This window comes from Gopherus evgoodei, chromosome 13 (assembly GCF_007399415.2).
Source record: "Gopherus evgoodei ecotype Sinaloan lineage chromosome 13, rGopEvg1_v1.p, whole genome shotgun sequence".
NCBI classification, from domain to species: Eukaryota; Metazoa; Chordata; order Testudines; family Testudinidae; genus Gopherus; species Gopherus evgoodei.
Genome location: NC_044334.1, coordinates 21847173 through 21873300, shown reverse-complemented (window position 1 = coordinate 21873300; position 26128 = coordinate 21847173). Strand labels below are relative to the sequence as shown.

The window sequence follows — 26128 nt, the reverse complement described above, 5'->3', positions numbered from 1 at the left end:
CTACAAAATTTCAGTTGGCTTCTGTAAAATTTTTACCTGAGTAATGACCTTGGGATCTGGCCTATTAAGAATAAGATTGATTAGAATAGGAGATTTGGTAAAACTTGTGTGCATATAATACATGTCATCTATCTGTGGTATCCTACTCATTGCTGTGGTATCTGAATATCTTACATCCGAGGAGCTAAAGACCCATACAGGCATTCATAAATTAAGTCTCAATACTGCTGTAGGGCAAGTAAGCATTATTCTTGTTGTACAGCAAGTGAAACTGAGGCACAGATGGGGAAGTGACTTGCCCAAAAATCACACAGAGAGTGAATGGTAGAGTTGAGAAGAGAAAACAGATCTAAATTCCAGCTCTGATTTTTTTCTTTCATGACCCTAATGGGCTGTAGTTGTGTACCTGATCATGTGGTTATATGTCTCGCAGTTTCTTATTCTAGCAGTCATGACTGAAACCACACCGTGTAATACCTGTCAGCTGTTTGATAGAGGAACATCTGTTATTTCAGATACAAATTTGCTCCCGACCTACACCATCTTGTGATATCTTGTTTTCATTACCCTATATTATTGATAAAGTTTGATTAGAGAAATTGAGATTTTACACAATGAGAGAGACACGGTGGATAAGGTAATATATTTTATTGGACCAACTTCTGTGTGGAAGAGACATTGTTAAGCATAAGGGGGTCAATCTGTCCCACCCTGTATTTAGTTCTGAACTCTGGTTAACTCTATAGCTGAAGAACAACTCTATGGAGCTTGAAAGATTTCCCTTACACCAGCTGAAGCTGGTCGAGCAAAAGTTATCCCTCATCTTGTCTCTTTCGTATCCTGGGACCAACAGTGCTACAAAAACATTGCAAACAACATTTTTTGACAGTTTATTTACACTGTCCGATTTCAACTCATCTTAAAGATCGTTTATTTTTTGTCTCCCATTTTGGGTCTTCATCCCTAATTGTCTCCCATGTTGAGGCACTGGGCGAGTTGAGAGGTTGATCATGTTACGTAATTACCTCAGTAGTGGGTATATCACCCTGAACCCATTTACCTTAATCAAAAGTAACTGGCTTAGGGAACAGAATTTTCCCAGCAAAAAAAAATTTTGTTTTTCTACTAAAAACAACAAAAGAAGAGAGGCAGGCAAAGCAGCAACTCACATCCTCAGTGCAGGGAGATAATACGGGGATCAGTCAGACTTTCAGGTGGATTTTTCGGTGTCTTTCTGACTCTTTCTCTCCTCATTTTCTCCCAGGTTCTATTGGTTTCTTCTCTTTTTCTTTCCTCACACCCCTAATATTGTGCTCCTGATACTATATCCAGTTTTCTGTTAACATTCCACCCTGCCTGTTCCCAGTCTCTTACCTTTTCAAAAGCCCCCTTCTGTTGTCTCTGTGCTCTAATAGTATCCTCTGAATTTTTGACTGCTCTGTTCCAGTTAGCCAGTTCTAGCAATCATGCTCAAGGGCCTAATACCAACTGTGCCTCCAGTTGTCCCTTCCCAACTATTTACTTCTCAAACAGTCACTTTCTGAGATGTCCCATCATCTAACTGCCATTCTTACCTGTGTCCATTTCCATGTCACACAGTCTTCCAGTCACTTCTTTGGATTTAATTATTCAAATATCTTTTCTGTTGGGGGGGGCTTCACAATAAAGAGAAAAAAATATTACTCCATGTATAACCATTATCAGTCAGGCTTTGAATAAGCCTTGCTGCACTGTAAAAGATTATGTTGTAGGTTGGTGGTGCTTGCCTGAAACACCATGCTCTGTTACTGTTAGGAGATGTTGATCCTGTTGGGAAAGGCTTAGGAGGGTTCTGCCAGCTCTGAGGCAGGTAGCTCCTTATTTCTCCGGGACATAAGAGAGATGAGAGACTTTCTGAGGGTCTGGGCTATGTAGTTTTGAGGTAGGAACCCTGGGAGCAACTAAGCCTGAGGACCAAGCTTAAACAGAGATCTATTGTTAGTGTTAGTATCTTTGTTACTTAAACCAAAACCTAGGAAGAGGTGAGTTTTTAGCTAGATATATTGTGTGCACTTCAGTTTAGAACCAACTGGACAGGCACCTATACATGTATGTTTTACACCAGTAATGGAACTAGGAATTCTTTGATCCTGAGGGTTGGTTGTTATATTATTCTAAGGTGACCGGACGTCCTGATAAAATTGGAACTGTCCCAATTTTGAGAAGTTTGTCCCGCATCCCGACCAGAGTATGGTCAGGACGTCATTTGTCCCGATATTTTGTTTCCTGGTCTTTGGCGGCAATTCGGTGGAGAGTCCTTCAGTCGTGGATGGTCTTTGGCGGTATTTCAGCGGCGGGTGCTTCTGTCTTTGGTGGCAAGATTTATTACCCGTCGCTGAAATACCGCTGAAGACCGTCCGCGACTGAAGGTCTCTCCACGAAATTGCTGCTGAACTCCTGGACAGGTGAGTGTAAAAAACCAAATAGCTCCCCCCCTGTGGTAGTCCCGATATTTGCCCCTTAACGTCTGGTCACCCAATGTTTGTCTCAGTAATTATGTTTTCAGGATGGTTATTGACTTTTTTTGTTGGTTAACAGGACAGGAAGTATCATATGATCAGAGTTGTGGGGAGACACCCCAAGGTTTGGATTGTTTTTGTATAGCACTAAGTCCTTGTGGTATATCAGAGGCCCACAGGCCTCTCCACAAGAACCACAGAACATACTTATTAGGCAAGAGGTGGGTGGGAATCCTCTTTCAGGTAGTACTTTAGATTTATTTTAAGAGCTAGTATAACCCCTCTTTGTAAAGCCCTCAGTTCCTTGGACTGCTTAAGAAACAAATTTTTCAATACATAATAAATTAAACAACTATCTGTAGTTAGAAGCTTCCCCTTCAAGGGCTAGTAACTTTTCCTTCCACCAAGCAGCCACTATTTACCCAACCTGATCTGTTTTATATACATATTAGCTACAGCTGCCCTGCCGTCTTACCTTGAACTGTGAAGGGGATTTCTCAGATCCAAGCTCTCATTTTCCATGGAGAATTTGCTTTGTTTTATTTGGCAAACTGGGGAGGGTTCTACAGCCAAGAAGGCTTTTTTTTTAGGGCCCATAGAGCCTGCACTGCTCCACCTTTTTGCTTACTGTTAAGATTTACAGATCCACCATGTCGCTCATATGGAGGGAGATGTTTTCCTTTTGTAGTTTTATAACTATTATCTTTTTATGAAGAAAGATTTTGCTGTGTGCTTCAGTGAGACATTTCAAATCTCTTTCATCCATCCTTGAAATCTCCCTCATACAAATTGTCACAGTTTTACTGCCTTGGAACTGCAGCTGGAGGAAGAACTAAGAGTGGGGTCCTGGTCTATGACTAAGGTCCCTAGGCACTCTGGTAATACAAACAACAACCATAATAGAAATAGGAGTATGTTTTCCCCCAGACTCATAATTTTTTGGCACTTGACTCCTGATTGAATGTTGTATAACCCACTGGGCCTGTAATCTGCAGAGGGCATGAGTTGTTACAGTCTCCTCAGCTAGAGTTTTAGCTCAAGCTGTAGTGGTCTGTGCTTTTAGTTACACTGGTAAGTCCCTGGTGCATCAGCTACCTTGCAATGGGCAACCATGATTCCCCAGCCTCTTTCCAGCCAGGCTTAGTTGGTAGGGAAGAGGAAAGCCTTGAACATGTTTTATTTTCTCTTAATATCTGTGAAGCAACTAGAGTTGCTTGTAGCCTGGCTTGTTTCCATTCCCCCCCTCCTTGTGCAGGTTGTCAAGCAAAGGCACCTCGGAGGAGGTTGGGGACTGAGCCAAGGTGGGAACAGGTGGGGCAGCTTCCCTCCAGTGTTCTGAATGGACATCTCCTGTGTGGCCCACTCTAACCACACTGCAGACAGCGCAGCGTGACAGCTATGCCTTGAGAGTTAGGTGAGGCCTCGCGACTGAGGAGGCTGCCCGGCGCAGAGGGCGGTGCTGGCTCCTAGGGGGCGCTATGGCGCTCAGGCCGCAGATCCACTGGCTCTGTGACATTGAGGCTCGTCCTCCTTGGGTTGGAGAGGCGGTGTTTTCTGAGGGGGCGGGGTTAGGGCGCAGTTTCGTGTGCGGGCGGGGCTCTCTTCTGGAAGTGGTGGCTTTGGGGAGAGGCGGAGTGATGTGCCAGAGTGGGCGGATCTGTGGGCGTGGCCTTGGCTCATGAGTGGGCGGGGCTATATTGAGTAGGTGGCCGGCTCCTTGGCACGTAATAGGAAGCCGGTAGAATCTCGCGAGTGCTGCCAGGCTCCCGCAAAGCTTTGCGCCTGCGCACTGCTGGGTCAGAGGAGCGGGGTCGGGGTAGTTGGTCGCCAAGCGTGCGGGGATCGTCGCCAGCATGAGCGGCACATTGGCCAAGATCGCGGAGATAGAGGCTGAGGTAAACACGCCCCTGGGAGGGCCCCCGCGGACGAGCTGGGCGGGAGAGCCGAGTTGCCGCCTGCCGGCCAGGCCAGCTGTGGGTCCCCCGGCCTGCAGGGCGCTGCGCCCGGCTGCTGCCCCTTCCCGGCTCCAGGCGGCCGTGTGGCGGCCACGGCGCTCCCTGCGCGGCGGGCGAGCTCTGCGGGAGGCCGGGCTCCGCACCGGGGTGACGCCCCGCAGGCTGCTGATGGGGGATCAGGACTCCTGGGTTCTCCAGCCTGCTCGGGCGGCTGGGGGCTCCTCGGGCAGAAGGTGCCGCGCGGCCGGGCCACCCGAGCCCTGCCCGCCCGCCCGCCCGGTGGTGAGTAGCGTTGCGGTGTCACCTTGTGCAGATGGCCCGGACGCAGAAGAACAAGGCAACGGCGCACCACTTGGGGCTGCTGAAGGCTCGCCTGGCCAAGCTGCGGCGGGAGCTGATCACCCCGAAAGGAGGCGGCGGCGGCGGCCCTGGGGAAGGTGGGTAGCCCCTGGGGAGCACCGCACTAGCGCACCTCTCCAGAGATGCATCTGAGGAAGTGGGTATTCACCCACGAAAGCTCATGCTCCAAAACGTCTGTTAGTCTATAAGGTGCCACAGGATTCTTTGCTGCTTTTATAGATCCAGACTAACACGGCTACCCTCTGATACTCTCCAGAGATGTCACTTCCCGTTTCCGGGGCAGTGTATGGCGATAGCTGAACGAAGGAGGTGTCTGTTGACCTTTGGATGCCCTAACTTTTTCCTAGGGCAGGGGTAGGCAACCTATGGCACGCAAGCTGATTTTCAGTGACATACTCCCTGGGTCCTGGCCACTGGTCCAGGGACTCCGCATTTTAATTTTAAATGAAGCTTCTTAAACATTTAAAAAAACCTTGTTTACTTTACATACAACAATAGTTTAGTTAAATGTTATAGACTTGTAGAAAGGGACCTTCTAAAAATGTTGAAATGCAAAACCTTAAATCAGAGTGAATAAATGAAGACGGGGCACACCACTTCTGAAAGGTTGCCGACACCTGCCCTAGGGTATGTTTACACAGCAACTGGGAGGGTTGTCCCCATTGCTGGTGGAGAGACTCACCGGATCCACTCTAGCTAACTACTAAAATTGTAGTGTGGTGCTGCTGCAAAGTGTGTGTGTAGGGGGAGGAGATGGGTCCCCACTGTACATGTCACCACTATTCTGAGACTGTTTTTTTTTTTTTTTTTCTTTGTTAGATACAGAGCCTCAGAAAGAAATTGCTTTAATCTCTAGGTATTTGGTATGTAAATTTATTTAGGATTTAGTGAAATGGCTGCATTAGCAGAAACCTGAGAGTGGCTATTAATGGAGCACCTTGCAGTAGCCCTAATTTTTAAATGTGAAAGTGTAGTCCATGTTAGGTACATCTCTGATAATCAATACTCCATATTCATCTGAGTAGCCTGTAGGCTGTGCCTCCGTGGTAAAGGTACATGGACTACACTTCCTTCCGTTGAAAAGTATATGCCATAGTAATGGGCCTCCTCCTTCAAAACCTTTGAACTCTCTTGTTAATTTTTGTTTATATTGTAGGTTTTGATGTTGCAAAGACTGGTGATGCCCGAATTGGGTTTGTGGGTTTCCCCTCAGTGGGGAAATCTACTCTGCTGAGTAACCTTGCTGGTGTGTATTCTGAAGTGGCAGCATATGAGTTCACCACACTGACTACTGTGCCTGGAGTCATTAGATACAAAGGAGCAAAGATACAGGTGAGAAGGTTTTGCCCACAAGGAGAGAAATGTAACTTGGCCCTGGTTGTAGCTGAGCCATCTAGTCTGCTGTTAATAAGTTAGAGGTAAAGTAGTATGTGGGAATGTTTTCAGAAGACAAGTTTTAAAAAAACGTTTTTATTGAGTTTTAACTTTAAACAGTTGTCAGTACTTCTTACTGTGCTTCAGAGGGAAAATCCTATAGCAGGGGAATTCTTCCTCATTTCATATAACACAAATCGCCATGTTTAATTCCACCAATACAGAAAGAGAATAAAAGTTTTGGGTGTTGTGGTGGATAATCAGCTGAATACGAGCTCCCAGTGCGATGCTGTGGCCAAAAGGGCTAATGTGATCCTTGGATGGACAAATCTCAAGTAGGAGTATAGAGGTTCTTTTACACCTCTTTGTTTAGCCCTGGTGCGACTGCTGCTGCAACACTCAGCCGTTTCTGGTGTCCACAATTCAACAAAGAGGTTGATAGATTGTAGAGGGCTCAGAGAAGAGCTACGAGAATGAATAAAGGATTAAAAAACATTCTGTGTAGTGATAGACTCAAGGAGCTCAATCTATGTAGTTTACCAAAGAGAAGGTTAAGTGGTGACAGCATATAAGTATCTACTCGGAGAACAAATTTTTGAAAATGGGCTCTTCATTCTATCAGAGAAAGATGTAACACAATCCAATGGCTGGAAGTTGAAGCTAGACAAATTCAGACTGGAAATAAGGTGTAAATTTTTAACAGTGAAAGTAATTAACCATTGGAACAATTTACTAAGGGTTGTGGTGGATTCTCCATCACTGAGAATTTTTAAATCAAGACTGGATGTTTTTTCTAAAAGCTACGCTCTAGGGATTGTTATGGGGCCTGTGTTATACAGGAGGTCAGACTAGGTGACCTCAATAGTTCCTTTTGGCCTTGGAATCTCTGAAAGCTACGTGTAGTAAGACAATTATTTCCCCTTTGACATCATCATTTATTGAGCTCACCAATAGATTGAGTAAATATTAGAAGTGGGAGGAGGTCTTGTTCCTTTGTGGGAAGAGAGGCATTCTATATATAATGGATTTCCTTCCTCTCTTCTAAACACACAGCTTCTTGATCTCCCAGGAATTATTGAGGGCGCTAAAGATGGGAAAGGCAGAGGCCGGCAGGTCATTGCAGGTGAGTGTTGCAGGGCTGGAAGAAGCAGTCAATCGCCAATTTAACCATTATCTATCTTGCTGGTGGAAAGGCCAGGTTTCAGAGTGGTTGTTGTATGGCTCTGAGATTGCTTTCTGGGCCCTGGAAATCCTGATATGTGCTGTCAGTATTTCTAATGCTGTGGAAGCATTGGTTTCTTTTATGATGGAGTTATGTAATTTGTAGACCGTGGAGGTGTTGCTATTTTCCACTGGCATGACTAGATTGCTTGATTGTTCTTTGTGTCATTATGGTTTCTGCCCTGAAGTACACCAATGCTTCAGAGGCAGACACAATTTCATATTAAACAAAGCTGTTTTTAATTTCTCTCTCACTTGTTTCCTATGTCTATTATTGTGGTACCAAAACATAGACATCAGGATTATTTCAGCCACTTAGACTCTGATCTAAAGAATCTAACAACTGCATTAGGTGACATTATTTGACCAACACTTAAACTGGTAGCGAAAAACCAAATAATTATAGGCCAAGAAAATATAGTGATGCTTTAAAAATCTGACATGACTTATTCCTTATTGGTTCCCATGGGTTTCACTGACTTCATCAGATGACACCTGCCTCGTCTTAATTCAGCCATGAAATAACTTATTGCTCACCTAACATGTCAGTTTAGTGACACTGAAGATTGAAGTCCTCTACTAAACTAGAAGTACAGCTCGGACAGTGGGAGTAAATGCTCCCCACATTGCTTCCCCAGCTGACTTCAGTTATTACTTCTAGAGGTAAAAAGATAATTTGATTCTTCAGGGCCATTCAATCATTGGCCTCTCGGAGTGCTATCCAGGGTATTAACTAGGTAGGTTTAAGTTCAGACTAGATGATATAGTGGTCCCTTTTGACCTTATAGACTCATAGACTCTAGGACTGGAAGGGACCTCGAGAGGTCATCGAGTCCAGTCCCCTGCCCTCAGGGCAGGACCAAATACTGTCTAGACCATCCCTAATAGACATGTATCTAACCTACTCTTAAATATCTCCAGAGATGGAGATTCCGCAACTTCCCTAGGCAATCTATTCCAGTGTTTAACTACCCTGACAGTTAGGAACTTTTTCCTAATGTCCAACCTAAATCTCCCTTGCTGCAGTTTAAGCCCATGGCTTCTTGTTCTATCATTGGAGGCTAAGGTGAACAAGTTTTCTCCCTCCTCCTGATGACACCCTTTTAGATACCTGAAAACTGCTATCATGTCCCCTCTGTCTTCTCTTTTCCAAACTAAACAAACACAATTTTTTCAGCCTTCCTTCATAGGTCATGTTCTCAAGACCTTTAATCATTCTCGTTGCTCTTCTCTGGACCCTCTCCAATTTCTCCACATCTTTCTTGAAATGCAGTGCCCAGAACTGGACACAATACTCCAGTTGAGGCCTAGCCAGCGCAGAGTAAAGCGGAAGAATGACTTCTCGTGTCTTGTTTACAACACACCTGTTAATGCATCCCAGAATCACGTTTGCTTTTTTTGCAACAGTATCACACTGTTGACTCATATTACGCTTGTGGTCCACTATGACCCCTAGATCTTTCTGCCATACTCCTTCCTAGACAGTCTCTTCCCGTTCTGTATGTGTGAAACTGATTGTTCCTTCCTAAGTGGAGCACTTTGCATTTATCTTTATTGAACTTCATCCTGTTTACCACAGACCATTTCTCCAATTTGTCCAGATCATTTTGAATTTTGACCCTGTCCTCCAAAGCAGTTGCAATCCCTCCCAGTTTGGTATCGTCCGCAAACTTAATAAGCGTACTTTCTATGCCAACATCTAAATCGTTGATGAAGATATTGAACAGAGCCGGTCCCAAAACAGACCCCTGCGGAACCCCACTTGTTATACCTTTCCAGCAGGATTGGGAGCCATTAATAACTACTCTCTGAGTACGGTTATCTAGCCAGTTATGCACCCACCTTATAGTAGCCCCATCTAAATTGTACTTTCCTAGTTTATCTATAAGAATATCATGCGAGTCCGTATTGAATGCCTTACTAAAGTCTAGGTATATCACATCCACCGCTTCTCCCTTATCCACAAGGCTCGTTATCCTATCAAAGAATGCTATCGGATTAGTTTGACATGATTTGTTCTTTACAAATCCATGCTGGCTATTCCCTATCACCTTACCACCTTCCAAGCGTTTGCGGATGATTTTTTTAATTACCTGCTCCATTATCTTCCCTGGCACAGAAGTTAAACTAACTGGTCTGTAGCTTCCTGGGTTGTTTTTATTTCCCTTTTTATAGATGGGCACTATATTTGCCCTTTTCTAGTCTTCTGGAATCTCCCCCATCTCCCATGATTTCCCAAAGATAATAGCTAGAGGCTCAGATACCTGCTCTATTAACTCCTTGAGTATTCTAGGATGCATTTCATCAGGCCCTGCTGGCTTGCAGGCATCTAACTTTTCTAAGTGATTTTTTTTTACTTGCTCTTTTTTTATCTTATCTTCTAAACCTACCCTCTTCCCGTAAGCATTCACTATATTGGACATTCCTTCAGACTTCTCAGTGAAGACCGAAACAAAGAAGTCATTAAGCATCTCTGCCATTTCCAAGTCTCCCGTTACTCTTTCCCCGTCCTCACTGAGCAGTGGGCCTACCCTGTCCTTGGTCTTCCTCTTGCTTCTAATGTATTGATAAAAAGTCGTCTTGTTTCCATTTATTCCCATAGCTAGTTTGAGCTCATTTGTGCCTTTGCCTTTCTAACCTTGCCTCTGCATTCCTGTGTTATTTGCCTATATTCGTCCTTTGTAATCTGACCTAGTTTCCATTTTTTATATGACGCCTTTTTATTTTGTAGGTCACGCAAGATCTCATGGTTAAGCCAAGGTGGTCTTTTACCACATTTTCTATCTTTCCTAACCATCGGAATAGCTTGCTTTTGAGCCCTTAATAGCGTCCCTTTGAAAAACTGCCAACTCTCCTCAGTCGTTTTTCCCCTCAGTCTTGATTCCCATGGGACCTTACCTATCAGCTCTCTGAGCTTACCAAAATCCGCCTTCCTGAAATCCATTGTCTCTATTTTGCTGTACTCCCTTCTACCCTTCCTTAGAATTGCAAACTCTAGGATTTCTATGATTTCACCCAAGCTTCCTTCTACTTTCAAATTCTCAACGAGTTCCTCCCTATTTGTTAAAATCAAGTCTAGAACAGCTTCCCCCCAGTAGCTTTTTCAACTTTCTGAAATAAAAAGTTGTCTGCAATGCAGTCCAGGAACTTATTGGATAGTCTGTGCCCCGCAGTGTTATTTTCCCAACATATATCTGGATAGTTGAAGTCCCCCATCACTACCAAATCTTGGGCTTTGGATGATTTTGTTAGTTGTTTGAAAAAAGCCTCATTCACCTCTTCCACCTGATTAGGTGGCCTGTAGTAGACTCCCAGCACGACATCACCCGTGTTTTTTACCCGTTTTAGCCTAACCCACATACTCTCAACACTTCCATCTCCTATATCCATCTCCACCTCAGTCCAAGTGTGTACATTTTTAATATATAAGGCAACATCTCCTCCCTTTTTCCCGTCTATCCTTCCTGAGCAAACTATACCCATCCACACCAACATTCCAGTCGTGTGTATTATCCCACCAAGTTTCAGTAATGCCAACAATGTCATAGTTGTATTTATTTATTAGCACTTCCAGTTCTTCCTGCTTATTACCCATACTTCTTGCATTTGTATATAGGCATCTAAGATAACGGTTTGATCTTGCCTCCCAGCTTTGCCCTGACCCTCCTTTCTCTCTGCCATTATAGCCCATGCTCCCTCCTGTTTCCGACCCATCTCCCAGGTCTTGTTCCCCACTTACCTGTGGGGTTTGGTCACCTGTCCCCGTCGAACCTAGTTTAAAGCCCTCCTTACTAGGTTAGCCAGTCTGTGCGCAAATAAGGCCTTTCCCCTCCTCGAAAGGTGAAGGCCATCTCTGCCTAGCAGTCCTTCCTCGAATAGCATCCCGTGGTCAAGGAAGCCAAAGCCCTCCTGGCGACACCATCTTCGCAGCCAGGCATTCACCTCCACGATGCATCTGTCTCTGCCCGGGCCCCTACCTTCGACAGGAAGAATCAAAGAGAATACCACCTGCGCTCCAAACTCCTTCACCCGTACTCCCAGAGCTCTGTAGTCACTCTTGATCTGCTCAGTGTCACGCCTCACAGTATCATTTGTGCCCACATGGATGAGTAGCATGGGGTAGTAGTCAGAAGGCCGGATAATCCTCGACAATGCCTCTGTAACATCTCGGATATGGGCCCCTGGCAGGCAGCATACCTCCCGGGATGAATGGTCAGGGTGACAGATGGGTGTCTCCGTCCCCTCAGCAGAGAGTCTCCAACCACCACTACCGTACATTTCTTATTATCAGTGGTGGCAGCAGACCTCCCAGCCTTAGGGGTACGAGGCTTCCCCTCCTTAACTGTTGGGGGTGATTCCTTCTCTCCTGTATCAGGAAGAGCATAATGGTTATCTATTACCACAGCAGGAGGGTTCGCAGCAGGGGTGGAGCACTGCCTGCTGCCAGAAGTAACCAGCTGCCAGTGTCCACCCTGAGCCATCTCCTCCTCCACTGGTGTGTCAGTAGTCCTGTGAACTGGGACAGCTACGTCAGCTGTCTCCACATGGATACTGTCCAGGAATTGCTCATGGATACGGATGTTCCTCAGCCTAGTCATCTCCTCCTGTAGCTCTCCCACCTTAACCTTATAGTTCAGAGATTTTGACATTTTTATGTGATGTAAACATCAGGAAATAGACTGAGACTAGAAATTTAGCTCTTGTAGACTTCTGAACAAAATTCAGATGGTAACTAAATTGCAGTTGCTGTCAATGTAGGTAGGGTTCAGCCCACTGATGGTATCTCATCTTGTCACCAACTTTGATGGCTTTTTTTTGTTTTTCTAGCGGTATTGCGCTTTTGAAAGCGTGTGTGAATTTACCCTTTTGAGGAACTTTATTTTCTGATCCTCAGTTGCTCGAACATGTAACCTAATTCTGATTGTTCTGGATGTACTGAAACCACTGGGACACAAAAAGATAATTGAGAATGAACTGGAGGGCTTTGGAATACGGCTGAACAGTAAGCCCCCCAACATTGGTTATAAGAAGAAAGATAAAGGTGGCATCAACCTCACAGCTACTGTAAGTATGGAAATTGCAACAGACTGTTGTGATGAGGGATTCAGAAAGCTGCTTGATTCTAGGAACATGCTTCTGCCATGAATGGAGAATCTGGAAGCACTGGTTCTGTGATTAGGAAATGGTCTTCCTTCTGCATCAAGGGTGCTCATTCTTGCTGCAGTGACCTTCTGGAGGCAGTACTTGTCATAACTAAGTGAATGGAAGTGCTGCTTCTGAAAACATCTTACTACAGCCATTAGTGGGACAAGTGGGATCAATAAGATAATGCCATGAATTGAGGTTCCTCTCCACTGTCCCCAAGCCATCTATGCCAAAAGCATCCACTCCAGTGATGTGCAATATATTAATTATTTCTGGTCAGAATGCAGTTTGTGCTAGGTGCTAGCAGTAGTAATTGTAATAGCTGACTGAATGTAAACTCATCCATTCCTATCTAACATTGTGTCTATGTATACAGTGTCCCCAGAGCGAGCTAGATGCTGAGACAGTGAAGAGCATCTTAGCAGAGTATAAAATTCACAATGCTGATGTCACACTACGCAGTGATGCCACTGCTGATGACCTAATCGACGTTGTTGAAGGAAACAGGTACTGTGTAAGGGCATGGAAATCCTGCTGCATGATTAGTATGCCTACATTTTAAATTACAAAAATGCTATCCTACAAAGTCTATTTCCAGTACAAGCCAAGATCCTGCTGCAGTTTCACTAGTCCTTGTTTCATACCCACCCTCAGATGGTTTTTCTTATGAGAGTAGAAGGAAGTAATTTTGGGTGTTGCTGGCATCCTCGTATCACCCCGTTTCCTTCTCTTTGCAGAGTTTATATCCCATGTATTTATGTACTGAATAAAATTGACCAGATATCCATTGAAGAACTGGATATCATTTACAAGGTGCCACACTGTGTACCAATCTCTGCTCACCACCGCTGGAATTTTGATGATCTGTTGGAGAGAATCTGGGACTACCTGAGGCTGGTGCGAATGTGAGTTCTAATGGCTGCTGATTTTCTGCATCGTTAGGTAGAGGATTAGCTGGGAGTCCTCATTCATCCATTTTAGGTATAATGGCTTCCTACAAGCAGGTATAGAACGTTGTCATCAAAAATCTGTTTGATATGTAAATCAGAGGCCATGCAGTTTGTCTGCTGTACGATTGGGATAACAGACGAGAGCTGTTTTCCTCAGCGTTGGGATCTGTGTTGCCTTACTTCAGACGTGGGCAAACTACAGCAGCCCTTGGGACTATCCTGCCTAGCCTCTGAGCTACTGGCTGGGGAGCCTAGTCCCTGGCCCCTCTCCCGCAGCCACGCCACCAGGCAGGCCACATTCTGGCCTGCCACTCCTGCTGGGCAGCATGGGGAGCGCAGTTGGCTCTGGCCAGGTGTCATGGTTGCGAGCTCCTGCTGCTTGTAAGGGAGTGGGGGGCTCTGAGGGGTAGTCAGGGTGGAGGGGGTGGTTGGATGGGGCAGTCAGGGGATGGGGAACAAGGAGGTTGGGAGTGGGAGTCCCGGGAAGCCTGTTGGGCTGGGGATGTGGATTGGGAGAGCAGTCGGGACAGGGAGCAGAGTAGGTTGGATAAGGGGGTGGGATCCCAGTAGGCAGTTAGGGGCAGAGGGTCCCAGGAGGGGGTGGTCAGCGGATGAGTAGAGGGCGTTTGGATACGGGGTGGGTGTCCCTGGGGGGGCTGTCCGGGGGCAGGGGTGTGGATAGGGGTAGGAGCAATCAGGGGACAGGGAGCAGGGGAGTTGGATAGGAGACAGGGGTCCTGGGAGGGGGCAGTCAGGATAAGGAGCAAGGGGGGTTGGATGGGTTTGGGTTTCTAAGGGGGGCAGTCAGGAGGTCAGGAGGGGGCGAATGGAGGCAGGGGCCAGGCTGTTTGGGGAGGCACAGCCTTCCCTACGCAGCCCTCCATCCAGTTGCACAACCCTGATGTGGCCCTCAGGCCAAAACATTGGCCTACCCCTGCCTTACTTACTAGTAGGAGGATGAGAGAGATGCTGTGAAAAATAACTTAAACCCCCACAGGACTCCCACTACAGTCTCAAGAATAATTGTTCAAGATGTTTTTTAGGGTGGCGTGGAAACAAGACCCTGCTGTGTTAAAAGGATGTGTGGGGGAGGGGAGGTAGTGCTTGTTATTGACTGATTGCTCATTCTGTATTGCAGCTACACCAAACCTAAAGGACAGTTACCAGACTACACTTCTCCTGTGGTGCTTCCTGACTCCAGGACCACAGTGGAGGATTTTTGTATGAAGATTCACAAAAATCTCATTAAAGAATTTAAGTAGTAAGTACTGTCTGCAAAAGAGGGTTACCATGCCAGAAATGCAGTAACCCTCTTTTTTTGTTCCCCGCTGCCATGCAGGCACTCAGGGAACCCACCCAGCTGGAACCTGGTGCCAACTTCCCCTCTAGCTGGGGAGTGCTTGATATTCTCTCTTCCCCACCCTGGCCCCACCCTGCATCTTTCTACATGCCACAAAATAGCTGTTCACAGTGGGCGGAAGGAAGGGGGAAGAGTTGGTAAGTGGGGCTGCTGGCAGATGAGAGGCACAGGGGAGGAAGAAGGAGCTTGGCTGCCAGTGGGTGCTGGTGAGCAGCACCTCCTAATTTTTCTCTGTGGGTGCCTAGGGGGGTAACCCTTTGCCTGCACGCACTCAGCCCTGGACCGGACCTGCTGTGTGGAGGGGGAAGGTGCCTATCCTTCAGCCCCACCTCCAGAGCTGCTGTGGCAGGGAGAGGTGCCTCTCTCCCACAGCCAAGAAGCTGCTGTGGAGAGAGAGGGGTGAGGGAGTCCTCTCTCCCTCTGCTATAGCCCTGTAGCACCCCAGAGCCTGCACCCCCAGCTGGTTCCCTCACCTCCCCCACACATCCCAACCCTCTGCCCCATTCTTGAGACCTCACCCCATTAATTTTATGTGCGCTACTATGAAGGTGATGTGTCACATCACTTCCATATTGGTGCACTTAACAATTCATTCTGCATACAGGTGGGAAAATTTAGAGGGAATGCAATTTAACCATAGAATAATAGTGGTAAAGCACTGTTTCTTTGCTACTTGGTCTCTGGCTTGCTTGTGAAATCCTCTTCTGGGACTATATATGTTTAAAAGCATGAAAATAATCTGCAGTCTGATAGGTAAAGTACATATCTGTACAAGGAACTGTTTTGCTTTGCTTGCTTAATAGCAGCTGTGGCTGCTTCTGTTCTTCAGTTGGAGTTGAGACAGATCATTTTGAGCAGGTACTTGCATGTAGGCAAAAAGTATCTTTTATAAAGCCACATTTTCTATATACAGACTAGCATGTGCCTGTCACAGTAAGCAGGGTATTATGTAGCACTTCCTTGCCTTGTAAGTTATTAATTTTTCTCTCTTCCTTTCAGTGCACTGGTGTGGGGTTCATCTGTTAAACACAATCCGCAGAAAGTTGGCAAAGATCACACACTTGAGGATGAAGATGTCATTCAGATTGTGAAGAAATAAAATTGTTCCTGCTAATTTGTCATGGTGGCTGACTTAACATCACTTTCTTCCCTGCTGCTCAGCTTTGAGTGCTGAAGACCAGACCTTGTTAAATGGAAGGGGAAGACTACTTTAACAGTTGCTTATTTCCTGTCTGTGGCCCTATCACTATAGCCATGTTGGATTCTTTTCCAATGCAGAACCCATGAGTCCTCCTTTCAGAGTAGGAAGCTCTGATTCTACCAGCCTTCACAAAAGGTGTGTGTTTAAATATGTAAGGCTTTATGCTGATTCCTCTTATCTGGCTGTAGCTCAGTGATACAGAAGGCTGAGGGCTGTTACCTCATGCTGTCATCTCATTAAATATTTAATTATGCTACTTAGTAGGGCTATTGACCTACATTTCACTTTGTTGACTAAAGAGCACAAACTCTCTGTTAAGTAGACATCACTTAAGTTCTGCTTGGGTAGTAACAAAAGGGGCTCTAGGGTTGCTGGGGGGTGTATTGAATGGATAACTTTGGATTATAGGGTATAGAGATATTCCTGTAATATTTCTCCACTTAGCTAAATTCTGCTACTTGACATTACAGTAGAGTCTCTTCTAAAAGTCAATTTTCCTTTCAGATGTAAAATATCACTAGTTTCTCTAGTGAGATCTACAACTTGCTTCTGTGATTAAGCATGAGCCAAGCACTAAGTTTGGCATGTAAAAAAAAAAAAGTGGTTTTAGTTAATGAATACTTCTATCCTCTAATGTAAGTTCACAGGAGTTTTCCTTGTACTAGAGTATAACTTTGTCAATTTTACCATCCACTGTCATCATCCATTTGCAGTGTAGAAATATAGCAGTCAGCTAGTCTACCCTGCCTGCTACTGCTACCTTTCTAGAAGCAAAAGCACCCTGGAACTTACCTAATGCTAGCCAAACATAATCTGGTTAAAGAATGACCAGTGGCGATGCATCTCTTGGCTATAGTTTTATAACCAAGGAACACTCAGCATTGAGTTTAGGTATGTTAAATTTGTATATTGGCTTGATAACCAAGAGAAGATAAAGCTTCCACCAGCATTCATTAGCTTTGTGTACCTAAAAGCAAGCTAATGGTTGTGGTGAAGGTAGTAGAATCCCTTCAGTGACAGTCATCTAGATGAATCATGTGGCATAACCCACTTTCCCTAGTAATTTGGCACAGTTACACAAGTTCACCTTACCATAAAGGCCTATGGCATGGAAGGACATTACTGTAGTCTCTTGTCCTGGCTAAGATAAGGAGTAGGAGCATGCCAGATGCAATGTGAGACTTTACTAATTTGTCTGTTAGGCTCTTCAATATTCATAGTCTATAGCTGTTGTAAATACAGGGCAATGGGTAAAAGACTACTATTGCATTTATGTTGTTTACAGGAATGCTATCAGGCCCCTGAACTAAAGCCTCCTTGAAAGTGCACAGAAAGGAAGTGGGGGAGAGTTTCTGATTGCCCATTTGTACAATGTAAGAGCTTTACTGCTCTGAAGAAGGGTTGTAGTACCTACAATCCTTTCTTTATACTTTCACCACTGTCCTGCTTTACAAGCCTTAAGCTAGTGTTAAAGTTCCCCTCCCCCTCAACTGCATGGTTCTCTCTCCCTCCCTCTCTCCCTCCCCAACAAAGTCTAGGTGTCCTAGGGAAACAACCCTGTACTATGGTACCAGTTCAACCATTTAAATCAAAGACTAAGGTGCTTTGTAGGTTTCAGGAGCCTGCAGTGTTCTGTACTGGGGTTCTTGACCTTTTTTGAGCTGTGCTCCCTGTGCTATAAGAACTCCACACCCCCACAACTGTTTTTCTGCATATAAATGCCAGGGCCAGCATTTAGCAGTAACAATCAGGGCAACTGCCAAGGGCCCCATGCCCAGGGAGGCCCAATAGCTCCAGCTAGCCTTTCCCTCATATTATAGTTCATTTGCAACAGTTCAGTTTTGGAAAAATATTAAGTGAGCATCTGCTAGCACAGCCTAGGCAGCCAGAAAGGCTGAACTAGATGTTTTGTTTGCTGGAGCTAGTTGACCAAGGAAGACTTCCTTGAGGCACTTAACTTTCTGAAGCTACAGTCATAGCTTGAAGTAAGCCCACTTTTATATCTGTCCCTATACCATTGCACTAATCTTATTGCCCGATGACAGCTTCTCAGATCTTACTTTTACAGCATAACCACAGGCAGTGAAATACAGGATAGAAAGAAACTAGTTACTATATTTGGAAATCTTACAAGTTAGGCCACTGGTTTACACCACTTTAGAAAATATTTTTGCTTAAATACCCATGGAATAGAATGGCCAGAAGCAAGTCACAGCAACAGGACAGCTGTCACCTGAAGGACAGTTATGTTAGAGCAGTTGAGACAGAAAGCTGGTAGAATTGACTTTATTTACAGAACGCTATTGGGAAGTGTCAAGTTAAAATTATGAAAAAAGTTTTACAAAGATGAGCTGTGATTGTATGTTTTACATCATTGACCTTGAGTATGAGTACTGACCAGGGAGAGAGTGACTTCATACTAAATATTGGTGATTCCAATGGATTCAGTGTTAAAGATGGGCACCTGTTCTTTCTGCACAAAAAAGTGTCTACTTATCTGAAGCTTCCTACAGCTTGTTGGCAGTTTATAGTTCAATCAAGTCATTTTCTGCTGCTGGTTTTGCATTCAGGGAAGAGCGAATCCTGGTGAGAATTAGGAGTTTGCTTTCATCTTTAAAATAAAAGGGTACAATGTCTGAAAAGCAGGTAAGACAATAGTACTGGACGGCAAGTGAGAGAATGCAGGAACCATGCAGTAGAAAGATGGAAGGAATACACATGCTAGCTGTTCAGAAAAAAAATAAAAAAAAATCAGCCCAGGCATTAAAAAAAGCCATATTTTTAAAACAAATACACACAATAGGCTCACAGAACAGTCTCACCCCTCAAAACAAGAAAACAAAGCCAGATTTCACAATAACTGCATCAATAGATGCATGCTAGATGGGATGGTGCTGGGACTCCCCTCTATAAGAAGAACTGGAGATAGCTATAGTACTTCATTCCATGCTATGGTTATGTACAGAATTGAGGGTCTGAAGAAGGGTAAGAATGTTAAAGGCTCAAGTTGACCTTTAACTTTGGAAGACCCAAATTAAAACAATACAGCTAAACAAAAAGGACCAGAGCCAACTCTGCTGTGAGCACTATGACAACCAATACAGGAGGCATTTACCTTAAATATGGAGCAGTGTGCAGAGTCTTGGACTGTAGACTGAAGGACGGACCCTTTTGGATCACTGCACCAGGTCTCATCTTTGAAAGATTTTCCAGAAACTAAACTATTCCTGCCTTTGATGGAAAACCGCAAGGAATCAGACATTTGTTGTACAAAGAGCAAGTTGTGCAGATTCAGTGTAGCTAAAGTAAAAGCCCACATTACATAAGACAAGGAGAAATGTGATCTGAGGGAGACATGAGAAACCGCAAGAAGAGAAATCAGCTTTATCTTGTTCACTTGTGCACTTGGCATTTGCAACTTTAATCTTAAACAAATAAGTCCCACATGTACAATGGAGCGATCCAAACCATCGGCACAACTAAAGCTCAAACTTATCAGCTACTCTTATGTACAGCTGTATAGGTTCAAAAAAGCTATCCTAGGTATATATACAAAAGATTGTTTATACACAAGTTTGTACACAAGGGTCTATACATTTAATTTTCTGCAGGAGGAATCCTTAGCTGCTCCCTCTACACCAGAGGATATCAGCACTTAATTCACATATTTTACAAAAACAAAAAATAGACATTTCCAGGATTAAACTGGCTTTGTATTGCATCTAAATGTCTTCAGGCTTCATAGTTCAAGCCATATGGATCCTTCAGTCTTGACCCAGACATGGAGACCAGGACAGGTGCCATGTGCTTTAGTCTCTTGAAGTTCTGCACACACAGTGCTAAAAATAAAAGCCCCAAAAACAAACAGGTGAAGCACAATGTATACTATCAGGACTCTTTCCAGTCTAAAGAAACAGCTACCCATCCTCCTAGAGGTCACTGCTCACTGCCGATATTCCAGTTCATCTACACTGATGACTTTGGATGGCATGGAAGGGAGGGGCTGCTGCAAAACATCTGAACCAAACCATTTTGCAAGGCCAATAGGAGAACCACTTCTCTGGCTGGTGCGATGGTCAAGCTGTGAGTGTACATGAGGCAGTCCAGTCCGAGATGGCACATTCTGAGGGGTGGTTTGCACACCAACAGCAGATCCCTGTGCTCCAGAGGCTGGAGAATGGAGAACTATTTGAGGTAGGAAAAGAGTTGAGTTAAGGCCAGGAAACCCTTTCTCAGTCTTAGAGGAATTGTGAAACAGCTAATATGGAAACTGGACGGGGCAAATGTGAGCTACTATGGGGTTCAGTATTTTCCTAGGCTAAGAACTGCATGTTGATCATATTGATGCCACTGCAGTAGCATGTGTCAACTCAGGACATTGTTGACTACAGAGAACCACATCCAGATCTCAGGTGAAAGACTATCAGCATGAGTGTCAAAGATTAAATGAGTAATAAGTACTGAGTAATTGAGGTCCTGAAAAAAAAAAAAGGGAGGGAGAAGGTAGAGAAGAGGCTGCTCAGCCTCTGTAGGTGGTAGATGCACTAATTGTGCCACAGGAGGCTAAAAACCCACTCCATCAGCTGAAGGCAAAAAAGTTACCCAGTGATCCAGAGAGAGAGTGTAGTCATGCTACAGTTAAGTGGAAAGGAAGGTTCAGACTCTCAAAGCTATCTTGGGAATTTACATTCTCCCTTGAAGCCTAGTTCTCATGGATGACAGTTTCCTAGACAGCTTTGAAAGCTTTAACTATAGCATACAGATACCAGGTACCTTCAGTTAGTTAAGTTAATTAATTGAAAATGGGACAATACAAAGTTCCTAGGGTGCAGATTAGTCACATCTAGAACACTATAATTATCTTGGGTTCTCTTGTTTAACCTACCTGATCGCTGTAGTTGCTGTTGCATCATTGCCAGCTGGAGAGGTGTCCCAGAGCGTGGGTTTAAGAGGTGATGGCCAGCTGTTGGTAATGGATAAAAAGGCTGGCCCAGGATGGGAGTAGATATTCCCTGTATGTGAGACAAGTCCACCCCTGGAGGAATCATACCTATTCATTAGACAAGGTTGGAGGGAGGCTCATTACTTGATTTAAAAAAGTAAAATATAAGCCAGGAGCTTCACTTGAAAGGCACTCTTGTTTAGCAATTGCTGGTTTGAGAGAGTACTGTCAGTCTTATGAAAGGCATTTGTTGTAATAAGGAAAATAGCCTATTTGTGGCAATCACCACACATCTTAGTCTAGCATTATGTAAGGGTGTTAGTGCTTCTTATGAGACCACAAACAAGAAGTTTATTTTGAAGTTTCACCCTAGCAGTTAAGTGGTATCAGTAAAAGGATTACCTGCTTGCAGCAGAGGAAGATGTTGTGGATGCATCCCCTGTGCCAGCATCCTCTGGACCAATCCTGGATGGAGTTGATGAGTAGGTCGTACAATTGGTACAAGGGGTACCTGGTGAACAGGACGAAGGAAGGAAGACCCTGGTACAGGGGAGGCTGTTGTAGGAGTCTTTCTGCCAGTTGATTTAGGCCTGTAGTCTTGTTCTTTGGTGCAACGGTTTGGCTGAGAAAGCGGTGTAGAACATGCAGAACGTTGCAATGCAGCTAGTTTGGAACCTATAGCAGGTGAAATATCTTGGTCTGCATTCTCCACCAAGCCAGCTGATAGTAAGTTATCTGTAGTCAAATTAAAATAAGAGTTAAATCTGATTTAGTTGTGCAATGTACAAAACGTGGAAATGTCTTAAAGCCAGGTATGGTATTTGCTAGACTTTCAATTACAAGTCTGGAAGATATACAAGGAGACTGAGCTCAGTCAGATGTCTTCCTACCACTTCCCTCATTTTTCCTGGATTCCTTCCAAAGTCAAAAGGAAAGTGGAGGAGGCAATGAGAAAGGAGTCAGTAGCTGAGATAAAAAAGATGCACTGTTGTCAGTGTCTCAGCTTTATTAAATTCATGCTGAAACGCTGACAAGCTATGTCTAAAAATCTAGTTCAGTACAAGTGATCTCTCAAACCCAGGTTCTTCAGATTAGCTACATGACCATCCTAACAATGCTCTTATAGCTCCAGGATTGGATGCAGTCTATACTGCTAGAGGAACATGCCTGGAAATCTAGTTGTCAAGTTACAATTTAGAGATACAGCTTGATTTGACAAAGTGATACTGGCAAGACAAGTTAATTTGTATTCTTGGCAATAGACATCCAGTCTTATAACTACTGGAATTAATCACATGCAAATTGGAGGCAGTCCTTACTTCGTAGCTCTCAATCCTTAGCCCCTTGAAGACTGAGGCACCCACAACCACACAGAATATTTCTAGAGTTGGGGGGGGAGGAGAAGGGGAAAAAAAGAACAGGATTATCAGTTTCCCTAAAGATGAAAAATTTACAGGCAAGACAAGCTGCTCATCTAGTAAGCCAACTTCGATAAAAACTTAACTGCTAGAAAGTAGAAATGAGGGGTCAACACGTGTTGAAGAACAGTAGTAGTTACGCAGGAGCAAATTCCTGCATATCCTGATAACCAAGGGAAGTGTCAACCAAGGATGCCATGTCCACTAATGTTTAGTGAAGGTGGAGAGAACCAAGCTGCATCTTTTCAGATCTTAAGAGGTCTCTTCTCCCCAGAGTACACTCCTCCACTGCAGCAACCTCTAAGCCCAGTCCTCCATCAGTCTATACTCATGCCAGTTTTAAGGTTAGTGGTTTAACCATTACTTCAGACCCCAGCTCAATTTTATAGTCAAGTTACAAAGTTAATCAGTGGATGGAATCTAACCATTGAGGCACAAACATCTGAGTAAGAGGTGCTCTAAGGCTATTTACATCTTGATACATATTTTAGAATTTAGTGTGAGGGGTAGATGTTTTACCCAGGTACTCATCTTAAATAAATCTTGTCTGGCTTTTGATGCCATTAGAACCTCCTTAACCCCTGCAATCTTCCATTGCATTTGAAGCTGGTTCTACAACCACAGAAATCCTACAAGGTGCAGCTGAGGTATCAAAAAAATCTGGTAATGATCACTGTGGGAGTTAGAAAGCCATCTTTTACCATGCTATATTTAGTCAGCTGAAATGACTGTCAAAGGGAGTACAGAAAAGGGCCATTATTTCATTAGTAACTCGTCAGAGGCAATTGCAGAATCTTCACAATGTAAGTTTCTCATTTCCAGTTTACCCTTCTACCATGCTATTTTTATTGCTCGACCATTTCTTCTTAAAGGATGTCCAGAAGAGAAGTTAAGTAAGGTGACAAGAATCTGCACAATAAAAGCTCAACTGGCAGAGCAGTCATTTTAAGGGCAGTCTTAAGAGTTCTAGATTGCACCTGATCCAAGAACTCTTCTCAAATAAGGAAGAGATGGAAGTTGTCATAAACAGATAGCTAAGGGTTAATGTCTCTTTCACCTGAAACACCTGACCAGAGAACCAATCAGGAAACCGGATTTTTTCAACCTTGGGTGGAGGGAAGTGTGTCTCTGAGTCTTTTGTCTGTCTGCCTGTTTCCTCTGAGCTTTGGAGAAGTAGTTCTATTTTCTAGTCTTCTGTTTCTAAGTGTAAGGACAAAGAGATCAGATAGTAAGTTCTATGGTTTCTTTTCTTTGGTATTTGCATGAATATAAGTGCTGGAAATGCTTTTATTTGTATTCTTTTTGAATAAGGCTGTTTATTCAATATTCTTTTAAGCAATTGACCCTGTGTTGTATCATCTTAATACAGAGAGAACATTTGTATTTTTTCTTTCTTTTTTATATAAAGTTTTCTTTTGTGTGCTGCCTCTTGGGCTGCCTGTTCTCTTTGGAAGGCTGCCAGTTTGAGGCTTTCTTCCTTTTCTTTCATCTCCATCTGTCGCCTGTGTTCAGCGTCTTTGATTTGTTCTTCGGCGTCAATCCTTGCCTTAGAAGTCATGGTTCCTGTTTTCTTGTGTTGGAGTGCCCTCCGATGTTTATCTTCTGAACTGCAGGCTCTCTGTTGCCTCCTGAAGTCTGCCTAGCAACAGTGCTTTTTTCCTTTTCTCTCTCTAGCTAATGTTCAATGAAGGGAAACCAGAAAAACCACTTATTTGCATGCATATAGAGTGCTGGTATGACTCTCAATGGGAGTGCTATTGTGTGACAAAAGACCCTTAACAGTCTTCTCGCTTAATATGCAACCCACAAACTGCTAGAGAGCAGAAAAAAAAATTCTCTCTGGTTCCCTTTTAAAACCAAACTGTTTCTCATGACATAACCTTATTCCCAGATTCTGGACCTTAGCGTCCAAAATTTGGGGGTTAGCATGAAAACCTCCAAGCTTAGTTACCAGCTTGGACCTGGTACTGCTGCCACCACCCAAAAAATTAGAGTGTTTTGGGGCACTCTGGTCCCCCTGAAAAACCTTCCCTGGGGACCACAAGACCCAAATCCCTTGAGTCTCACAACAAAGGGAAATAATCCTGATTCCCTTCCCCCCTCCAGGTGCTCCTGGAGAGATACACAGACACAAGCTCTGTGAAACTACGCAGAGTGAGTCCCCCTCTCCGTTCCCAATCCTGGAACAAAAGCACTTTCCTCTTCACCCAGAGGAAATGCAAAATCAGGCTAGCAATCCAACACACAGCTCTCCCCTTGATTTCTTCCTCCCACCAATTCCCTGGTGAGTACAGACTTAATTTCCCTGAAGTAAAGAAAAACTCCAACAGGTCTTAAAAGAAAACTTTATATAAAAAAGAAAGAAAAAATACAAATGTTCTCTCTGTATTAAGATGATACAACACAGGGTCAATTGCTTAAAAGAATATTGAATAAACAGCCTTATTCAAAAAGAATACAAATAAAAGCATTTCCAGCACTTATATTCATGCAAATACCAAAGAAAAGAAACCATAGAACTTACTATCTGATCTCTTTGTCCTTACACTTAGAAACAGAAGACTAGAAAATAGAACTACTTCTCCAAAGCTCAGAGGAAACAGGCAGACAGACAAAAGACTCAGAGACACACTTCCCTCCACCCAAGGTTGAAAAAATCCGGTTTCCTGATTGGTTCTCTGGTCAGGTGTTTCAGGTGAAAGAGACATTAACCCTTAGCTATCTGTTTATGACAGAAGTGTGTATTTTTTTTTTTTTTACCATGTTAGACACAATTCCTACTGAACCAACATACCCTTTTCTAATAGGATTGAGGCCAAAAAGCCCTGTTTGCAAGTCTAAGCCATCAGCATTTAGATTTTCAGGTCATCCTTTTAGACACCACTGTGCAACTGTATCCAAGAGGATCTGACCTTAAGGAAAAGTGAGTTTATCAAAGCCCACAGGAGTGGAATTTTGCTCAGGGAGAGGTAAGCTAGCTCCCTAGTAAGGAGGTACAGGAAGCTTGAAGTACACCTTCATAAACACTGTCCGGGAGGTTGGGAATGTCTTAACACTACTTCAGAGGACCAGACTTGAATTTAAGGAGCAGGAATTCTCAGCTTTTGATTCTAGCCTTGTGTATTGGTGAATGTGCCTTCAAGACCAAAGCCATTACAGTACCTTCGTGTGTCCTTTGACTTTCATCTTTACTATCATTGGCTTTCATTTTTCCAGAAACTGGCTCCTCCTTATTTTTTTCTTTGCTTTCATACATCTTACGAATCACTGAGGTAGGTGTGAAGGAAGGAGAGAGCTGTGAAGAGAACAGATTGTGAGCAAATGATACCCAGAACAGTTAGTATAAGGTATTAGGCATTGTATCTAGTCAGTGTGGAAATGCAGAATTTTTTTGCAACCCTGCACAAGGTCACATGTATCCCAGTAAATCATATTCTCTCCAAATAAAACTTTCACCTAAAGTGAAAATTTCCCATCATGTCTAATGTAGTTGAGCCCCCAACCCCAAGCTTTTCTGCTTGTCTTCACTATTCCAGGTTTATTTTCCACTTTTACTTTCTTATAAATCTCATTTACCCAAGATTTGCAAAAGTGCATGAGTTTGCTTGATACCAGAAGAGCCCAGGAGGTTTAGACAAAAGTTCATTGTCTATACTTAAGAATTTGTCTGCACTTGAAAGGCAATTCAGATTAAGAGAGGATAT

General features: G+C 44.0%; 2 protein-coding genes across 6 annotated transcripts in view; one reads left to right on the top strand and one right to left on the bottom strand.

Annotated features, from left to right (window-relative positions):
• Nucleotides 1–4258: 4258 nt before the first annotated feature.
• Nucleotides 4259–15986, top strand: DRG1 (developmentally regulated GTP binding protein 1). Of its 2 annotated transcripts, none has more exons than XM_030583515.1 (9): nucleotides 4259–4393; nucleotides 4767–4890; nucleotides 5970–6145; nucleotides 7241–7310; nucleotides 12303–12472; nucleotides 12930–13060; nucleotides 13366–13458; nucleotides 14642–14764; nucleotides 15863–15986. In XM_030583515.1, exons 1-9 carry the CDS (start codon nucleotides 4352–4354, stop codon nucleotides 15960–15962), a joined length of 1029 nt encoding a protein of 342 aa, XP_030439375.1. In that variant the 5' UTR covers nucleotides 4259–4351; the 3' UTR covers nucleotides 15963–15986. The 2 variants fall into 2 exon arrangements, with proteins under 2 accessions (XP_030439375.1, XP_030439374.1); XM_030583514.1 differs by having other exon boundaries at nucleotides 4260–4393; nucleotides 13291–13458.
• A 3445-nt stretch (nucleotides 15987–19431) lies between these two features.
• The window catches only part of EIF4ENIF1 (eukaryotic translation initiation factor 4E nuclear import factor 1), a 38718-nt gene continuing 32021 nt past the window's right edge, over nucleotides 19432–26128 (bottom strand). For 3 of the 4 annotated variants that reach the window (XM_030583510.1, XM_030583511.1, XM_030583513.1), the window contains 4 exons: nucleotides 25587–25719; nucleotides 21409–21741; nucleotides 20950–21114; nucleotides 19432–20249 (listed from right to left, as the gene is read on the bottom strand). In XM_030583510.1, coding sequence (XP_030439370.1) covers nucleotides 20008–20249; nucleotides 20950–21114; nucleotides 21409–21741; nucleotides 25587–25719 — 873 coding nt within the window. In that variant the 3' untranslated portion in view covers nucleotides 19432–20007. The remainder of the gene's footprint in view (nucleotides 20250–20949; nucleotides 21115–21408; nucleotides 21742–25586; nucleotides 25720–26128) is intronic. The other variant, XM_030583512.1, reaches the window with a different exon arrangement.